The 18597-nt window shown below is 32.0% G+C and overlaps 1 protein-coding gene across 22 annotated transcripts; it reads left to right on the top strand.

Moving 5' to 3' along the window:
* Positions 1-1909: 1909 nt before the first annotated feature.
* LOC148622463 (uncharacterized) lies at positions 1910-18581 on the top strand. 22 transcript variants are annotated; one of them, XM_088572403.1, is made up of 9 exons: positions 1913-2135; positions 9642-9763; positions 10594-10653; positions 11452-11484; positions 12158-12301; positions 12754-12907; positions 15133-15413; positions 16587-16772; positions 17960-18581. In XM_088572403.1, the coding sequence occupies exons 2-9, from the start codon at positions 9677-9679 to the stop codon at positions 18056-18058; spliced, it is 1044 nt and encodes a 347-aa protein (XP_088428529.1). In that variant the 5' UTR covers positions 1913-2135; positions 9642-9676; the 3' UTR covers positions 18059-18581. The 22 variants fall into 22 exon arrangements, with proteins under 22 accessions (XP_088428521.1, XP_088428529.1, XP_088428538.1 ...); XM_088572407.1 differs by lacking the exon at positions 1913-2135 and adding an exon at positions 4082-4100; XM_088572405.1 differs by lacking the exon at positions 1913-2135 and adding an exon at positions 4102-4121.
* The last annotated feature ends 16 nt before the right edge of the window (positions 18582-18597 follow it).

Below are 18597 nucleotides of genomic sequence, written 5' to 3'. Positions count from 1 at the left end.
ACTGGGATTTCCCATGCTATTTATAGACCCTTCACTTCCGGTGACCAGTACTGCACTGCAAGTCTGCTAACCCCAGATGCCATTCTGAGGATTGTGAGCTGACATATGTAGAATCATGCTGATATATAGTCCTCTGCAGGTTAAAGTTAAGGTAAAGTCCAGAGAAGCCATTGAATATTGTGAAATTAGCATAGAAGCCTATGGGAAGTGGAATTAGTGGTTTTTAGCCTTAATAAAAGTTAAGACGCCGGAACTTGAGTTCATGGTACATGGAGTTACTTGTACTCTCAACATTTGTTAAAACGCTTGCTTAAACTCTCTTTTTCACTTCATTGGGAACATCTTCAAAGTTTTCAATACCTTACCTGTAGGATTCAAAAATAGATTTCTACGAAAACAAAGTAAATTATTTATAACTATACAGGAAAAGTTATTGGTGGGGCAATCAGTCTTACAGATCTGATATTGCTCAAACGTGTTGTTTTTAAATGTGTGAGATTGTATTTCTTATTGAAGTTAAAATGCTTTGGAAAGCAAAATTTGAAAGAAAAAAGATATGACAACTGCACAAACGTACAATATATTACTACCTAGGATTTAAAAAAAAAACATTTGCTGAACACATCAAGTACTGTATGAAACAAAATATTTATGCCAATGTTATAATAATATATCAACCTCGGTAGTTATAAAACAAAAATAATATAAAGTTAAAAATCGAAGCAATCATGTTTACACTCACCGTTGTTATTTCTAATTTCGAAAATAACTGTTAAAAAACTTTTGAGCATTTCGGAAAAAGATGCATTACTGTTATCAACGTAACATTTAGTACTTCACTGTACATACACTTGTACATTTAATGATCATAATTAGATTACACAAACTTATTTAAGTAGTAGTGTCTATAAATATTAGACAGGAGGGATTCTTGTCAAAACCCCCCGAATTCACACAAACTGTTTTTTTTTTATTTATAAACGGTAATAGACCACATCACCAGCATTAGAAACAGTAATAGACCACATGACCAGTATTAATTATTCTCTCATTCTGTTGTTGCAATAAATTAAGAAGATTGTAATTGAAATTGGCGCCTTGCATGAAATATCGTCGTTTTTTGAATTGGTTGATTTAAGTTGGCGATGAATGAGTTTTCTAAAAAGTACAGATTTATGAGCAGAGAGGACTATAGTTAAGTAAATATATGGTGTAAGTAGATGTATATTGAAAAATGTTCAGTAGGTTTTTCTTCGTTAATGAATAACCTCAACATTGCTAGTGCCTGAAGTTTAGGTGAATTTGGCATTTAGAATCAAAATCAAACGAATGTGGGCAAAAAAGAATGAGCAACCGTCGATAGTAGAAAGAATGAGCAACCGTCGATAGTAGAAAGAATGAGCAACCGTCGATAGTAGAAATATGAGCAACCGTCGATAGTAGAAATAAATTCGACGGTGACAATGAATTATGTGCTCCCAATATGATATTGTATATACTTTACCTTCACAAAATAACCGATAACATTCATGTACCTATTTCCATAACCAAACAAACACTATTGTTACTAATGGGATATTAAGTGTCTCTGTAAACGATTTTTATTGACTAATTTCGTCAACCCTTCGACTTTTTATTGCTACATCTTGATTAAAATTATCAAATAGTTACAAATGGTATTTTATGTTTACAATTCCGTTCAAACAATATCGATCCATCTTTTTAAAATAAATAAGGGAATATTTAATCAAATTTATACGTAACTTTGTACCCCGTGACATCTATACAAAGATTTCTAAATGTTCTGCGTTTAGTCTCTTTGTATGAAAATCTATACAAAAACTCCGTTTATGAAAAGGTCGGTGAAAGTCTCATTGACAGTTCGATACACTCGATTGATTCTTTTAGGTCCGATGTAATCCGAACGTATTCTCTTTTTTCATTGATATCACTGTTAGTTGGTTGCGAAGGGAAATTGAATACACATTCTAAATTCCTCTTGAACTTAAGTCAGGATTTATATGGAATTGATATCTGACCAGATGTAAAGTTAAATATCAAAGATTAATTATAATCTTTGAAAGAAAGTTATCAAAAACTTAGGTTAAATCTAAAGGATTTATCTTGATTGAGAGGTAAGTTAGTTTACCACACTTAAAAAATATCCTTAAAACCAATTTTATTTGATTTAAAAGTGACTAAGCCAATTATATATTTTACATAATAAGTTTAAACAGACGGTGTCATTTTAATTCGTATGGTAATTTTTCGACTTACGTGAAGCACTGAACATGTTTGTGGCATCTTAATGCTTTTTATTTATTTTTGTTATAATTAACAAATAAGATAAAAATGGGAAATTTGATATGATTTCCAATGAGACAGTCGTCAACCAAAACCCAAACAACGAACAATTAAACTTCTACTGGTCACCACATGGTCTTCAATGACGGGCAAAAATAAGATTGTTTACAATGAACATTTTCTTAATTTCAAGAAACACGAAAACGGGTTTGAATAGACCAAATCATTTTGATAAAATTTGTCATATACAAAAGTGCTGAGAAAAGAGTATTATAATTTTAATTTTCATCATATGACCTGCTTTAACTCATCTTTAAAACTGTTAGAAGCTCGTAAAACGAAAATAATTGTGTACCGTACCGGAATAGATTTAAAAAAAAAACAACATTCTTTTCAGTCACGCCAAACTTTGTGATATAAATTTCATTAAAATATTCATTTTTATGGTGAAAGTAATTTGTATTTAGTAAATATTCTTTTTAAAAAGTGTTTGTATAAGGAATGTTAAAGCTATTCAAGCAAATTTCACAACACGAAAAAAAAGGGGGTAATAACCGAATGTTTATGATAAATCATTGGTAATTTAGTTGTTACCATAGTATATCGTGGATGCTTTCGATTTTACTTTCAATTGAATGCTATTTCAAACATATTTTGTTATTCGAATATGTTTTAAAATAAGAAATATGCTGGGGTATACTGGGAACTGTGTCTGGTTTTCTTTCAAACATGGAATATGAATAAACCATAGCTGCATTTACTCCGCTAGTCATGGTGAGCAAAACAAAATCTTGAAGAATAACAAAACAAAACAAATAAAATATGATCACTTTAAGAATAGAAAAGGTTTTTGTCGAGCATTTTAGATAAAACAAATATATTATGTTTTATATCTTTGAGTTTTTTTGGTCATGAATTTAAATGAAACAATGAGAACGAAAATGAAAGGATATCTTCTAATTTCCGATTTTGCCACCAACGTGTACACGAACTCTCTCAATGCACCGTCTGTCTGAATGACTTTTCATCGTTACACCAGCTTAAGAACGTGATTTTAAAAATCAAGGCATTTTCAACAGCGACTTAATGTGAATTGGATCGAAGTTCAGTATTAAATAATAATCCTGTAAACGCTGGATACCATTTAGTCACTGAACTTAATTTTACGGTATATTAAGCACGAAAAACACCCCCAGACAAAGTTTCATTTTATTTTCAATATTACCTTCATCCTGAACTACGGTGAAAGCGATGAAATCTTTTTGCAATCAATAAACCTTCGATCTAAAGGTCTGTATAGCCTTTGAAGTACACCTGTAAAAATTAATTAAAGAAAGCATGTGATGTTTTCTTGACGTCCCATCACAACAGTTACGAAAACAGTGCATACTGTACGTTTATACTCAAAGACACGTCCCAATACTATATTCATTACTTGTTCATGAATTATTTATTTTATTAGCACAAAATTACTATTATGGCGTAAATGAAATTAAAATAGCTGCATTACAAGTTTAAATGGTACATATAATTAAATACATAAGTAAAAAAAATTCACAAAATTGCATAGCCGTATCATTGAGAGTTAATCTCCTATTTATATATTTTCATATGGTCTTATGTAATAACCTGATGTTATGCATGTTCTTTGGTACCTTTTACAATTACGTCTGTCGCAGAGGCCCATTATTTAGTGTAATATTGCCGGATCAATGCAAATACGTACAAACTGTGTTATCCTTATAATAAACAGTTGAGTCAACTATTAATTGCACACGATACCAAGACCGTTGATGGTACGTATATTGTGCGTGTCGGTAAGTGTATCTGTAAACTTTCCATAAACTTTGACAATCAGAAATTTTAAATAAGTTACGCAGGAATCATTTGATTGTTAAATATTCTTAAACCGTTTTAAGCTTGAAAACTGAAGTTCAGAAGCATTCATAAGCCACAAGTCAACATGGTTTCAAATTATGGGATAGAAATGGTTAATATAATAGATTTCTTTGTTTACACGCTATCTTAAAGGTTGAACAAGATAGCCTGTAACTATTGCTGATAGTATTGATAGTTTAGTACGTAACCGTACTAAGGAGTTACTTGTGAAAGGTAATACGGTCTTACAACCGATCTTATCATTACTTGCATGCATATTGTTTACAAAGCTGTCCATGTCTGCTTCAATTGATATTTAACATTTAGAGTTGTCTTAATGCAGGTAATATATATGTACAGACCTTTTCGTGTATTTCACCTTATTCTGATTAAATTAAAAAAAAAACTGATGCTTTACTGAACCTAAAATATATAAGTATGTTCCCAATATTCATTACATATTTCTGTTTCCTTCCGTCTGCCCGTCACATTAAAAGGGTTTACATGGAACATCAAGACCCAGGCAGTGGATGGCAAATGCCAAATTTTACTTCCGGAAAAACATATCGGTTATTTGAGTTTAGAAAATCATGTTTTCTAAAAAAAAAAAAGGAAAGTTGATTAATGGTAAAAATAAATAAATTGCATATAAAACACAACTTTGAAGTAAAGGGAAATTACTCTTTGAACTGATCATAATTTAGTTGATTTGTTAGGTAATTTTGAAAATGTTTTCGGAGTCACCCGCATTTGATACGGAAAAATCCCTATACATATGTTTATCGTAACACTGGAACAAAAAAAATAGTGGGATAAAATTTACTTTATGGTGCCCATATCATGGTCTGCCTGGTTTCAACATGGACAGAGCCTCTTAAGACTGTTTCATTAGTTTGTGATATCGGGATTCCCTTAGAAAAATGATGACCTTTAAGGGGAAGCAAGTTTGAATGCTCTGTCGTCAGATGACATAATTCTTTATATTTACGCTTTACATCCCAACGAAGCAAGCTACTTCAAGGTGTATAATGAAAGGTAAATGTTAACTGAATATTGTATATTATTTTGTTGTCTTGTAAATACTTGTTAACCCGTTTTTCTTCACTTATAAGTCTTTAAAAAGTGCGGAAAAATGTAGGTCATAGTATCAGATGTTTTACTTTCAGTTTTAAATATACTCTACAAAAGTCAAATTTCTCAATTGCACTCAATTATACCATTTAAAGGGCGTATTCATGAATTTAAATAATGTGTAAATATTTGTTTAAGCTACCATTTATGAGTTATTATAAATTATAACATGTTCCCGAATAAACACTTATGGTCTTCGTAGCATTTAAATACGAAAAGATGGTCCCACACCTTCTTCGAAACTCAACAAAGCCCAGCCTCAATTGACGAAAACTTGCTGGAGCACAATGCAAAAGTATGCAGAAGAGTGGTGCTTTCAGTGTATCTGAAGAAATGCTATCCAACTGTCGAGTCCATCTAAAATCTCGTTGTAACTCCCGTGTACATGACATCAGGAGACCGGATTTTATAACAATTTTCTAAATAAACGTGAAAATGTTCTGATCCAATAAGAGACACACATGCAACGTGAATGCAATATGACAAAAATATATAAATATTTTTTTCAAAGATATCTATTGAAATTATATTTCTCTTTAGAAAATTTATACTATTATATAACTATCAAATAAAGTTAACATACCAATGAATAGTCTGTCTGTCTGTAACCTATACATTATCGATGTTGCAGATGTGAAAACAAACAGTAAATAAATTTGTATTTGATATCCAAAGTATTTCTTATAGGAAACTGTCCATGGTCAAATGATTCATAGTGTAGAAAAACCCAACGAACAAACAATGCTTTTTAAGTCTATACTATATTTTTAAATATCGATAATCCTGTCTGTTTTCAAATCTGTACTTTTTAGAAAATCATACATTCATCTCTTACTAAAATCAACCAAATCAAGAACGATAACTCTTACAATGTGCCAATTTCATGTACAATCTATATATTTTTTTTTCTCAAAAGCGCAACCACAAAATGAAAAACTTAATTATAACTGTTGTCGCAAAAGGGAAGAATTTAAAGTATAGACTTAAAAACTCACAAGAAACCCTTTGTATATAGGAAATGGTGCTGAACCATTCAAACTTCATTTTAGTGCATTATAACTATCAGAAAAGCAATTAGCGGTTACAACTATATTGAAACACTCTCCATAAACAAAATCGAAATTTTCAATTATAAAAGCAAATGATAGAGTTAGAATGGAATATATTAACAGGTATGAAATATGAAATAAGTTAAAGTACATTTAATTAGTTCATGTTTGAATCAACAGCCCATTAATTTAAAAAATACGCCAATATGCGGCACTGTATACATAGGATTTTAATCGAATGAAAAGCTAGCACTGCACTTACAACTATCAATACACGGTGATACCAATCATGCAGACAACAGCTTAACGGAAATTTCCGCTTTTGACACCGATATATCAACCAGCATAAAGCGTGTGTAACTGGTGATAGAATGTCTAATGTTTAGGTCGTTTCTATTTGCCAAGCCATATATCTAAGATTTATCAGGATTTAATTCTAAACATTTGAGAACATTTGCATAAATTTAGAGAGAAGTGAAGTGTTATCAATATATAACCCGAGACTTGAATATTGAAAACGATATTTGTGTACATGGAACATATGTTAATCAAATTATTCATCAACAAGAATGACATTTTTGACAAGGATTAGGACTATTAGTACGTGCTCTTTGTAAGTATTCTTTTCTTTAAACGATTTGGACCACTTTGTCATCAATAAAAGCATCTTTATTAAAAATGGAATGAGTGGAACAAAATATAAAATTACTGTTCAAGCCAAGGAAGCCACATATATAACACGGAGCAAAGGTCGATATCAAGGGATTGTGAAGAAGTTGAAAATATAAATTTTAACAAATAGCATACGATAATATTAGATTATTTGATATTTTTTTTAACGAGAGGGAGTTTCTCATGCTTATCTCGTCGAGCGGCTTTGCCGAAAAAATATTTCCAAAAAATATTTAATCCTGTTTATCGCTGTTTTGCTGAATTGTAAGGGTTTTTTTTATTTTCAGTTTTCCTGACCTAAATATAAAGTTTTATAAGCGCTGCAAATTTCCTTTCGGGACTATTTTTCGGCGACGTGCTGCGTGACCTCACGTATGTTGTGCAGCAGTGATGCACATCATTTAAAAAAAATCGGTAAACTATGACGGTCGCGTTTAAAATTTGTGAAATAATTTTGGGATTTATTAATTTTAATCTGGTATGTTAGTGAATTTAATCATTTCCCATTGTAGAATAGAAAATATTGCCACAAATTAGCTATTATTTCATACGCAGTAAACAAACAGACGGTTATTTGGATCGTCAAATATTCGTACGCTGTTGCTTGTATGTCACGCGAGGACATAGAAACTGGAGATAATTTTCATTTTCACTCGATTGGCGTAAGATTGAAAATGATCGTAAAGCAAGATCAAGGGGATTTTAAACCAAATAGCGATAATTCATTCTATAACCTACTACTAGAAGGAATACGATAAAAAGCTGTTAGCAACTTTAAATGCTCTAATGAAATCATACTAAATAAAGAATATGTCATATTTTTTCACAACTCTAAGATGGCTCCAAGTTCAGTTTAGCGGAAAACGTGTTTATAAGTTTACTTCTTGTTTTTCTAGGTGTATTTCAGTTTTTTTTCTGTGTGCCTTCTTAGATTTTTTCTTGTCTGTCGGTTTTATGTTAATCATTCTAGTCGTGTGTATGGCTCTTTTTCTTGGAGTTCAACCAATTAAATACGATTACCCGAAACCAGTAACAATGAAAATATCTTTTTGCTACCGTACCTTGCAATTATGTTTACAAGTGCCTTGTATAATCGATAAGTGCGTGAAAACGCAGATATTTGCTCCCATTCTCAAATATTTAGCCTGACTAGTATATATCACGTATATTTGGGCTGCATATGTGAAAGGGAGCAAGCATCTGTGGTGAAAACGCCATTTCCCTGATATCGCTTTGTGACGTTAGTTCATTGTTAACGTCACTGAACAGATATTGCAACGTAAAAAAAAACACAAGCCGTGGCACTGAAGAGAAAAAAATGGAAAATGTGCCATGGCACTGAAAGGGTTAAACAAAATAGCGATAATTCAAAAATAAAAATATAAGGTGTATTATTTTTGTAGACAGTGAGGTAAAAATGACACTTTCATTTTCACTACAGCGCGTCTTAAACTGTAGTGATTGATATTTTTCGTACGCTTTTTTTCATCCCAAAATGCCACAAAATATACAATCATAGATACAAAAGAAATTGTGAAAAAAATAATCAGTCAACAGAAATGTACAAAAGGTTTGATTTACTAACATAGAGCTTCAACCGCTTGTTTTGCAATTTTTTTTTCTTTTCTTTTGCAATATGAACTTTTTTTGCTGTGTTATCAGCATAACACATAACCTAAAAATCCTTCGAATGCAAAAAAGTTGCTTGTCGATAAACTGCCTATCAGTGGCTCTTCTGGAATCATCATTAATTCAGTAAGTCTTTGATGGTATAAGCCGTCATGGAATTACAGAATCGATGGAATTATTCCCATAGTTTCAAATAAACAAACGCAATCTAATAAAAGATAACAGTGTTAATAAAAATCAAAATATCACAATCTTCCTTTACCTTTTTATTCAAGGGTAATATCGATATAAAGACTTGTTGGAATCGATTTCATGTAAACGCACATCTTGTAGGCAAAAGCGTTAACGAGTTTGTATAAAACAGTAATTGCCAGTTAGATAACATTGCTGTCAGGAATATTTTTAGTAATAAAGCACGCATTGCGATAATCATGAACTTTTTTTTAATTTAATATTTTTTCATCCGGAATGTATGGTTGAATGATTCAAATGATCGGAAGTAATGAACGCTTCGATTAAGGATTCTTAGTGTACACCGATCTCCTCAGTACACTGAAAATTTCGCTATTTCAAAGCTTTTACATCTTTGCCACATTCAGTACTAAACCGCGCTTGTTTATGTACATCAGTTCAGCATATCGCAGAATTGTCTGTATAAGTAGTTCTCGTGCTCTGTAATTTTCATACAGCTGAACCTAGCGGAGTGATACATAATAAATGAGTGAGCGGGTATAGGTCTAGTGTACTAGCTTTGTAGGATCCTATTGAATTTTGATGTTGGTCATACTATGACGTTCGTGTGTTGCCATTGACGCCGTCGGAATTGAGCCTGCATTAAAAGATTCCATGCATGCAGAAGTAAGCGGTATATCGCATCCGAGGAAGCTGTATTTATTCGTTTCGTCAGATATGTATATTGCTTTTCATCTTAACGTAATTGATGTTATATTAGCATAGTATTTCTTCTTTTCTTTTCAGAGTAATGGGTTCATAGGCTCGAGAACTATACAGTCATGGGATGTGGGGATTCGAAGTCTTCCTCGGGACAAACACCCAGGGGGCAACCAGCAACACAAAAGGGATCTAACAAGTTTGATAGGGTGAGATCATATATTGGTATACGTAGGATTATTTAGCTAGGCATATATATAATTTTAAAATATCAAGTGTTCGACGATTCCGCAAGCTTGTAGCAATAAATGCGTTATAAGAATTGTTATTGCTTTAATCATAAGACGATTCAGACGATTTAGAAAACTTAAAAGAATTTGAATAGGCTTGATAGTAAGACATTATATTTAATGTTAAAGCATATCATTTGTTTTGTATAGCTTCTTAATATAACTTTATATCTGATAAGCATTTAACTACCATGTTTGAATTTAATTTACTACACTACAAAGGAAGACGAGGAACAAGTCAATTCCGAACCAACAATGTTAGGATCAAATGAGATAGAAAATGGGAGCATACATAACTCCCAAACTTCTCCTAACCACGCGGTGAGACCATAGAAAAGGTGTTCTGCATTTCAGCAAATTTTGTTTTCTGATTTTGTTTATTATTTTTTTAGTTTGATGTTTTGGAAATAAAAACTTTTAGTTTTACTTGGTTGCTAAATTGGCTTTTTGTACTATGTAGTAAGAGCGAATATTTTTTTGCCTCAAAAGCACCAATCATTCCAAGGCCAATTTACAGGTGATGATTACTAAATTAGTTTCTCTTTTTAAAGAATTAGTATCCAGTTTCAATGAAATGCCATAATTCTAGAAGCAAACTAAAATCGAGACATATTATAATACCGATAGTCCTGTATTATTCATTTGTTTTAGCAGATCAATTAGTTTTGGTTCAGACCACTGTATGCAATAGTATTTAAAACACGTATTAGAGATTATAGTTATGGTAGAGTTGTTTTACTATTAAATAGCTTTCAGAAATAGACAGTCAATCTACTGATGGTAAGCTAACGTCAGCCAATCAAAACGGGGTAAGACTGCCAAAAATAACAAACCTTATGCATTAACCTTGCTTTACTTGTATACTTGTATAGTTGGTTATACGAAATGGTATGTTCAAAAGGTGATATTTCAATCTTTTTTTTCGAAATTGGCCTATTGAAAATTCGTGCTTGATTTTAATTTCTAAGTTTTGCTTGTAAAAACGTTAATTTTAATTTCTCGTAACGATAAGGCAATGACTTGACACAAGGATTTAAAATATGAAATCGTTAGAAGAACAAAAAACCTTTGAACAACCAGATTCTGTTCATCCCCTGTTTTATAGTTTACCTTAGTCAATATCCATAATAATGTCTTCTATTTTAGTAATTGGTAATGGTACCAGTATCTTTCTTGTTGAATTCCCGAACCTTCTTTTATTTCTTTTAAAGTTATACAATTGTTATTTATTTACTAAGTTTCAGATTCATTTACACTAAAAATCAAAGCAGTTTTCCTTTCTAGACAGGTGTGAATATGATATGACAGGTTTTGTTTTCTCTAGTCAGCATAAATCATTCGGGTATATTCGAGAGAGTCGTTTTGACGATGTTGAGAATTGTCACATCACACATGTAAAGTTGTTATTGTCAATACTTTGCTTTGGTATGTTGGAAAGTTTGAACCAAAAGTACATATCGAAGTGGATTAATAACAATTATAAACTACTTTACGATTTGACGTATTTGATTCAAGTATACTCAAATGTTCCATGGTAGTAATGAAAAAATAAGGAGACATTGATATAAAAAATGAGCTAGATTTTGTTTTTCTTATGTGATTACCAGGCCCTATATGGCGGAATGGCAGCTTCGCAATGGGTAAAAAATATCTTGAATATTATAATGATTTTGGAGTGTCTGCATTGCATCAATGATCTTCATTAACTTGTGTAAACACGTTTACGGTTTAATTAAAGATGTTTTAATGGTTACAACCGGAGTCCTCACACATATACAGTTTGTTGGACGGGAATGGTATGAGTGTACAAAATGTGCATGCATATGTTCCGTTTTTAAGTCGCATGCTTGCATGATGATTAAGCTTTCTGTGTTGTTATATGATGGTTTTGGGAATATATTTATTTATCACTCTTTTTCAGTGAAGAATATTCTGTGCAAGTTGCATCTTCTATGCTTACATAATTTTACATTTACTATATTAATAAAAATATTGTTCAAATTCACTTTCCTTCGAATAAAAATGTCAAGAAGCATATATTCGCTTCATTTTTTAGAATGTTAACGTTAAAGCATTTCACATTAACTTATTTGAATGTATATGTAATGAAATCTTAGTGTAAAACTTGACGGAGAAAACTGAATTCTTCGATATATGCAACGACACTGCCTTTCGACCTATTTACTTGTTTTATTTATATTAAGGTAACTTTTCTTTCTTTTCAAGTCATTGTCATAAAAGTACAAATGATTTTTTTTCTCAAATCCTCATCTTAGTTTAAACAGAACATTGTGAAATTTTACTGTCTTTCAGAAAAAAGCTGTGGCGCAAAAGAACCAAGTAGCCGCTAAAGGGAACCGTCAAAATACAATGGCATCGAAAGATGCAAAAAATACTCGAAAGAACGGTAAACGGAATGCAGGCACAAAGGAACCAGTCAACGAAAAGGGTTATAAGGTACGGTTTACCAAAACAACGTGACACTAACTATGTATACGAAGTGAATGCATTGAGTGCTGTACGTTAATATGTGTCATCCTGTGAATTTGCTGGCTCCGCGAGCGGAAATTTAACTGCTGACCGTATGGACATACATTGCATGTCTTTTACATGTATCTTTGCAAAGTAGTATAAACAACGATAGACACATCGTTTTTTAAAAGAATAAATAATCCATCAATAACAATAGAATATGAATGAAAATTCATGGATTTAGATCTGTACGGTACTATTTTTGGTAGGATTTAGATCCGTACGGTACTGTTTTATGCATTTTTAGTTCTGTACTCGACTGTTGATTCCAAGTTATTTTGAAGACTAATACTGGCCGATATGTTATTGTTAGCCTTGGGTTTGGTGTTTAATTTCTTGCTATTAAGATTAAATGTTTCTTTACAAATTGGTTCCAGAAAAGGATCCGAGAAAATCTTCGGCAAGCAGCTACTGGATCTGATATCGAAGAGCTAGAGCATGCCATAGAACTGTTCGAGAAAAATAAACTCGAAGATAACGGTGATCTAGAAGATGCTCAAGAAAGATTGGAATTTTTATACTTACGGAAAGGTATATATATCATGAAATTATATAATTTATTCTATATATTGAGCTGATGCAGACCAAAATGTGGGCAAGAATAATATCAATCACAATGAGCAGTTCGATTTCACTAAACCTCTGTACTAAAATTAGCTTTTCTGTCATGCCTTAATTATATGTTTCAACATAAGTAACACTTATATATTGTGGTATCTTCGAAACATATGATAAACATAAAATTAGTTTTCCACATGACATACCATATACACTATCGAACTCCGATTAATACGTGTATCTTGGGGTTGTTATGGGGTGTGGTATAAAAATATATTATATAATTATCAATCAATATATTTTTTATATTCCGCATGCCGGCTAGTGATTAGTCTGTATATGTGTCATTTGAACTCATTTAGCACTAGTACTTAGTAGACCTGATTGTTTACAGATTATACGAAATGCTGTATAAAGATTGATCATTGCCCTTTCAAATTCACAGTGTTTTCCTTTAAAATGGGGTTTAAATCTTTAACAACCCTCAAAGTATTTACCTTTGAAATTTTAAAATATTTTGACAATAAGAAACTTAATCTCCACATTGGCATTGAAAAATTTTCTATTTTATTTGTATCTCGTTGATTTCTTTTGTCTGTGTAAATTTGTTTAGCGATTTTTATATGAATAGAATGAGATTTGAATCGATTTTTACATTCCCTTAAACAATTATTCTGTCAAATATGTATGAAATATGATCTCAATTATATTAAAGAAAAAGAATGGTTTTAAATGTAAAAACAGCACGACCAAAACAATTGAGAAGTGCCTCACTCGTCTTGCGTTTCAATTAGACAGTTCTTTCAAAACAAACATGTCATATGTTTGAATCAAACGATGCCGTTTTTTTACGGGATTCTTATCTTTTTAAAAGATGTCAAAACTATCATTGAGAGCTATCTTGCATTTTGATACATTGGTCTCGTCCTAGAATGTTTTAGGGTTGAAATGAAATACGCAGAATATCAGTAGAAAAATCAATTTGAATTACAACAAACTCTTTGCTTTATTGGAATGTTTTGTTAATAAAACAATGTGAGAATGAATGGGTTTGTCTATCCACAATAAAAACAATGTGAGAATGAATGGGTTTGTCTATCCACAATAAAAACAATGTGAGAATGAATGGGTTTGTCTATCCACAATAAAACAATGTGAGAATGAATGGGTTTGTCTATCCACAATAAAACAATGTGAGAATGAATGGGTTTGTCTATCCACAATAAACTGATTAAGATATATTTTAATTATGTTAATATGTTTATTATCGATTCACCTTCAGGAAAGGATAATCTAAAAAATTATTGTCTCTACTTTTTACGTGTTCATGCTGATAAGAGTCTAATGCCTTGTTATACGTGTTCATGCTGATAAGAGTCTAATGCCTTGTTATACGTGTTCATGCTGATAGGAGTCTAATGCCTTGTTATACGTGTTCATGCTGATAGGAGTCTAATGCCTTGTTATACGTGTTCATGCTGATAGGAGTCTAATGCCTTGTTATGCGGTTCGAATTAGTTAATAATTGTTGTTTTCTTGCTACACTTTTTTGTTAATTTTAATTTGCTTCATTATACCCCAAGCAAATAAAGTTTGGGGTGGGTTATTATATCGGAACCATGTCTTTTTGTCCGTTCATTCACTTGTCCACATATCACAAACACAACTCCCCCTAAACCATTCAAGTGATTTTGATGAAACTTTATAGGATTTCAAGGCATCAAATGTAGATGTGCATAATTTCAGAAGACCTCAAAGAAAGATTATTCAACAAAGGGTTTAACATGATTGTTCAAATCTCGTAAGGACAACTCTTTCTAAGTAGCTCAAGAGATTTTTATGGATTTGTATAGGAAGGTTGACATAATTTGTAGATGCACACGAAGGTATATACATTCTGTTCAACGCCTGTAAAAGGAGATAATCCGACATAGATCTCAAAACATTTGACTCTATTTGAAATGGATGGTATTTTCTTTGTGGACTTACATGTAGTATTTCTAGTTTGCTTCTGTGATAGCACTCAATTAGTGAGACAGTTTAGTAAGTCATGTAATCTGAGTCATTATGTCCACTAATAAAAGAGTTCCATGATAACTTCTTAATAGATGTTTTAGAGAAAAGCTATGATAATGATAAAAATAAATTAAAATAAGTAATAGAGAATGTGCTTAGATAATGAAAATTCTTTTTTCCAGAAATTAGAGATGCCATTTTAAGAAGACATCCTGGAATTTTAGATAAAGCCATTGCTAATGTTCAGTCATCACAATATCGTTCGGAATTGATGCATTATTTAGAAAATGCCAAAAAATTAAAAGAACATTTAACTGAACTGAACCGATTTAGTCATGATATTTTACAAATGGAACAAGAAACAGTTTCTGAAATACGCAGTTATCACCAACCACCGAAAGGTGTTAAGGAGGTTATGACCAGCACGTACCTCATTCTAGGAAATGAAGAGTCCAAATTAAAGGTATGATCATCTTCGTCAGACTGATTTTTTTTCTTGCTCGAGCTTGTATAACGAAAACAAGATGCAAGCCTGTCCTGTGGTGTGAGGGCTTTCTCGTCATCCTTGAAGACCCAAGGGTAACCTTGAGCTGGCATTTTTTGTTGTCTCTTTCACATTTTTGTACGTGTACATACCCTATTTCAACTAGTTTCGCATAATGAGGTCATTGATCTATTTCATTTTGCAATATTTCAGTTTGGACTGTTCGAAAATTTAACATTAGAATTTCGAATTTTCAAATAGAAATATAAAGCTAATTTGTATTTAATTTCCTGTTGATTTTAATTTGTACTTGATGTTTATAAGGGGTTTGAGTTGAAATTTTTCGAGCCTTAATGTACAGGTTTTTATTAACAGAGCAGATTAATACATCTAAGCTAATTTTAAAGAAATAAATCCTGTCTGTTTTTGCATCCGCCATGTTGGGCGGTAGGTAACTGCACTTCAGTTGCCGACATCGGTTTACCATCATCGGTTTTCTTATTGAGAAACTAACGGAACAGAAACACTGCACAGAAACTCTAGGGTGCACTAAACAATTACATTAAGGTGTACTGTTTCGCACACCAAGTTGACCCGGTCTAATTTTGTAAAACTTAAAATAAAAAGTTGAAATTCGGTGGTATATTGTTTATATATATATGATGGTAAATAGTTTATAAAATATAGTATTTGGCTGATAGTTTTGGAGAGGCACGTCTTATTTGTACTTAAACTCGGTTATGTTTTTTTTAGAATGTTACTGCGGATACTGGATTTTATGACAATAATCACTAATTTACATATAAATTATATAATCCTCCACGCAACAAGGATTAGAAAAGTGAAAAAAAAAACAACACTTAAAATTTCTGTGTGGACTGCCTCAATACAGTTTTATTTAAAAAAAATGAGACCAAATTTTCAGAATTGACCTAACCGTATAGTACTACCTTAACTATTCCGGAAATTCTCTATGGTAGAAAATATATTAATTCATTTATACGATAGGTTTTTTTAAAGTGGTTTCGTTCGGTGAACCAACTCCAGAAGTTACTAAGTATTTGAAACGAGATTTTTTTTATATCAAACACCAATCGGTGTTTTAACCGTGTGAATAAAATTATGGGCAAAAGTTTACTATTTAATCTGTAGGAATGGACCGATATCCAGATATTGTTAGGAAGATATGGCAAAGAGAGCTTAATGAGGGAAATACGAAACGCAGATACTGTCAACTTAGATGAGCACACTTGTAAGCGGGTTGAACAGCTGCAGAAAGATTTTACTATTGATGATATACGGAGTGTTAGTAACGGTGCTGCTGCATTCTATCTTTGGGTAAGAAATCACATCAGAGCCACAGTCATAGAACTTTAAAAATCGCTTTATTTCGGGAATGCTCTTAGTTTTTTTTTTATTCTATAGTCACTTTAAGAGGATCTCAATGGAACTTGAGAAAATTCTTAGATTTATTTTTAAAGCTTTGTGGCTCAAAAACCTTGAACCAGATGTGGAACTTCTGTGTTTTTAAGTTATCAGTTCGGTTTACAAAGTATTGATCCAGTGACATACATACGTAGGTCGATTACTTTATACTTTTTTGGAAAATGCTTTAACTGGCCATGAAACTTTCGTCAAGGTAATGAAGAAATAAAAACACCATATCAATCGAAACTAAACTTAGCGGAATGTTAGTTGTTGGCTGCTGAGCTGTTGTTGTTGTTTTTTGTTGTTTTTGTTTTGTTTTTGTTTTTAATTGAGAGTGGCAATATTAAAATACATAATGGACGTCTACAAGCGAACTGTTGCTTCTGTGAGATAGCATTAGGGATAAGATGAAATTTGAAATAAAAAAGAAAGATTGAAATTTTCAAGAAATAAAAAGGCGGGACCTGCATTTTCTCAAAATAGAAAAGACAGGATAAAAATTTCATCCTACCTCCCTAAAAATCTCTTAAATCCGGCTTAGCGTGTCGGACTAGTACAAAGCAGAGCATGTTCGATTCTCGTCCTGAAATTCATTGATTTTTTACATTTCTTTTAATTGCTGTATTTTCCCACCACTGTCCCAGGTTAGGAGAGTGTTGAGCGCTTCAAAACATGTATAACCCCGCCATATTCTTTATGTGCCTGTCCCAAGCCAGGAGCATGTGGTCCAGTTGTTGTCGTTGTTTTCAATGTTCATTGTTATTTGTTTTGCATTTTTTTTAAATGGATTGGGTCGATTTTCGTCTTTTGTGAATATAGTAGTTTCACTTCATTTTTATTTTGGAGGGGGTGGGTGGTGGGGTTACAGCTTGGTTTATGGTATGGGTTTTGCCATGTGGTGACATGTAGAGTTTAAATTGTTCGTTGTTTGGCTTTTAGTGGGTAAATGTCTCATGGGAAATCATACCATATGACGTACAACCCCAATAAATCTAACGATTCAACACCGGAAAAGATAGTTAAAATTGGACAAAAAACGTCATAAACAATTTTTATGCTTTTTTAAAGCTTGGATGGTGCATAATTTTTTTTTTCAGAATCAAAACATGACTCGGAAATTCAGCAAGGATAAACAGAGGTCAGCTGCCAGTGGAAACCCGCCTCCAGCAGCAAACAGGAAGAAGAATAAAGGATAGATTTTCTAAACATTTAGTTATCATTCATTGTAATATTGTCATTATTTAATCTATTGCCAAGTAATGCCGAAAAAAAATATTTCTTTTCCTTTCATTAAAACTCTTATTTTATTGAAAGACCATTGATGCGCAAATTAGGATAATGCATGCTAAATAATCTGCTGTTTACATGATTTGTTATTTTAGTAAACGTGTTTTGTCCTTTCCACGCTGGTTACATAGTTCTTGCTTTACCGTGAAGTAGCGTTTTTTGACCAGCAAAATGTATGATATTTGTTGTTTAAAACATGTTTTAACTTTTGTGCCATACCATGGAAAATAATCATAGAAATACAGAATTTTATGTAGATATTTTGAATGTTGATGCACGCGGTCAAGGTTGCACAAGAAGAAGAAAATTGTCAAATTATTTTTTTAATCTTTAAAAACTTTTTCTGCCGTTAATTTTTATGAATATGTAATAGAGAAAAACTGTGATATTTTTGTTTGAAAGTGTCAGAAATAAAATATGAAATAAATCTTACTGTTTGTTGTACAAT

The sequence above is a fragment of the Perna viridis genome, chromosome 3 (genome assembly GCF_037379345.1).
Source record: "Perna viridis isolate PV_CMFRI_1.1 ecotype Kerala chromosome 3, ASM3737934v1, whole genome shotgun sequence".
In the NCBI taxonomy this organism is placed as follows: domain Eukaryota; kingdom Metazoa; phylum Mollusca; class Bivalvia; order Mytilida; family Mytilidae; genus Perna; species Perna viridis.
The sequence above is the reverse complement of the archived record's forward strand: the minus strand, read 5'-3'. Positions and strand labels throughout refer to the sequence as shown.